The following is a 532-nucleotide window of genomic DNA, read 5'->3' as shown; positions in this document are numbered from 1 at the left end:
GGGCGCCAGGAGACCCAGGGGCCCGGGCGCCAGGAGACCCAGGGGCCGGGGCGCCCTGGGGCTGCGGGGGCGGACCCGCCTCGGGGGAGCCCGGGGGCATCGCCCCCACGCCGGGCGGGGGGGAGCGGGGGGGCTCCTCTGCTGCGGCGGCGGCGGCGGCTGCTACCGCCGCCGCAGCAGGAGCGCCCCCGAGACTCTGAGCCTCACCGCGGCCCTGGTGGCGTTTCTCCCGGGCACGGACCTTGCTCTTCTGGCCCCGAGGCATGGCGACGCTGCGCAAGGCTGGTAGGTGGTGAGGGCACCTGGAGAGGGGGGACGGTGGGGTGGGGTGAGCCCCTTCAGCGGAGAGATCCCACCTTGGCTTTGACCACGGCCGCCCCTGCAGGGTCCCCCAGGGCACTGCTGTAGGACCCCACAGGCCTCCCTTGACCCTGGTCAGCCTGGGCCCTGAGCACCCTGTGGAGGAAGGGGGTGTGAGCCCTGGGCCCCCGGGCACGCAGCCCTGCCCGGGGTTTACTGGGGTGACGGCAGT

The 532-nt window shown here is 75.8% G+C and overlaps 1 protein-coding gene across 1 annotated transcript in view; it reads right to left on the bottom strand.

Moving 5' to 3' along the window:
- The window catches only part of LOC118003503 (melanoma-associated antigen B4-like), a 1,071-nt gene extending 806 nt beyond the window's left edge, over positions 1 to 265 (bottom strand). Inside the window, exon 1 of the mRNA XM_034994593.1 lies at positions 76 to 265. Coding sequence (XP_034850484.1) covers positions 76 to 265 — 190 coding nt within the window. The remainder of the gene's footprint in view (positions 1 to 75) is intronic.
- Between the last annotated feature and the right edge of the window lie 267 nt (positions 266 to 532).

Source organism: Mirounga leonina, unplaced genomic scaffold, assembly GCF_011800145.1.
Source record: "Mirounga leonina isolate KUSES-001 unplaced genomic scaffold, KU_Mleo_1.0 Mir_101595, whole genome shotgun sequence".
NCBI lineage: Eukaryota > Metazoa > Chordata > Mammalia > Carnivora > Phocidae > Mirounga > Mirounga leonina.
Note: the sequence above shows the minus strand (reverse complement) of the source record. Positions and strands in the feature narration are given on the sequence as shown.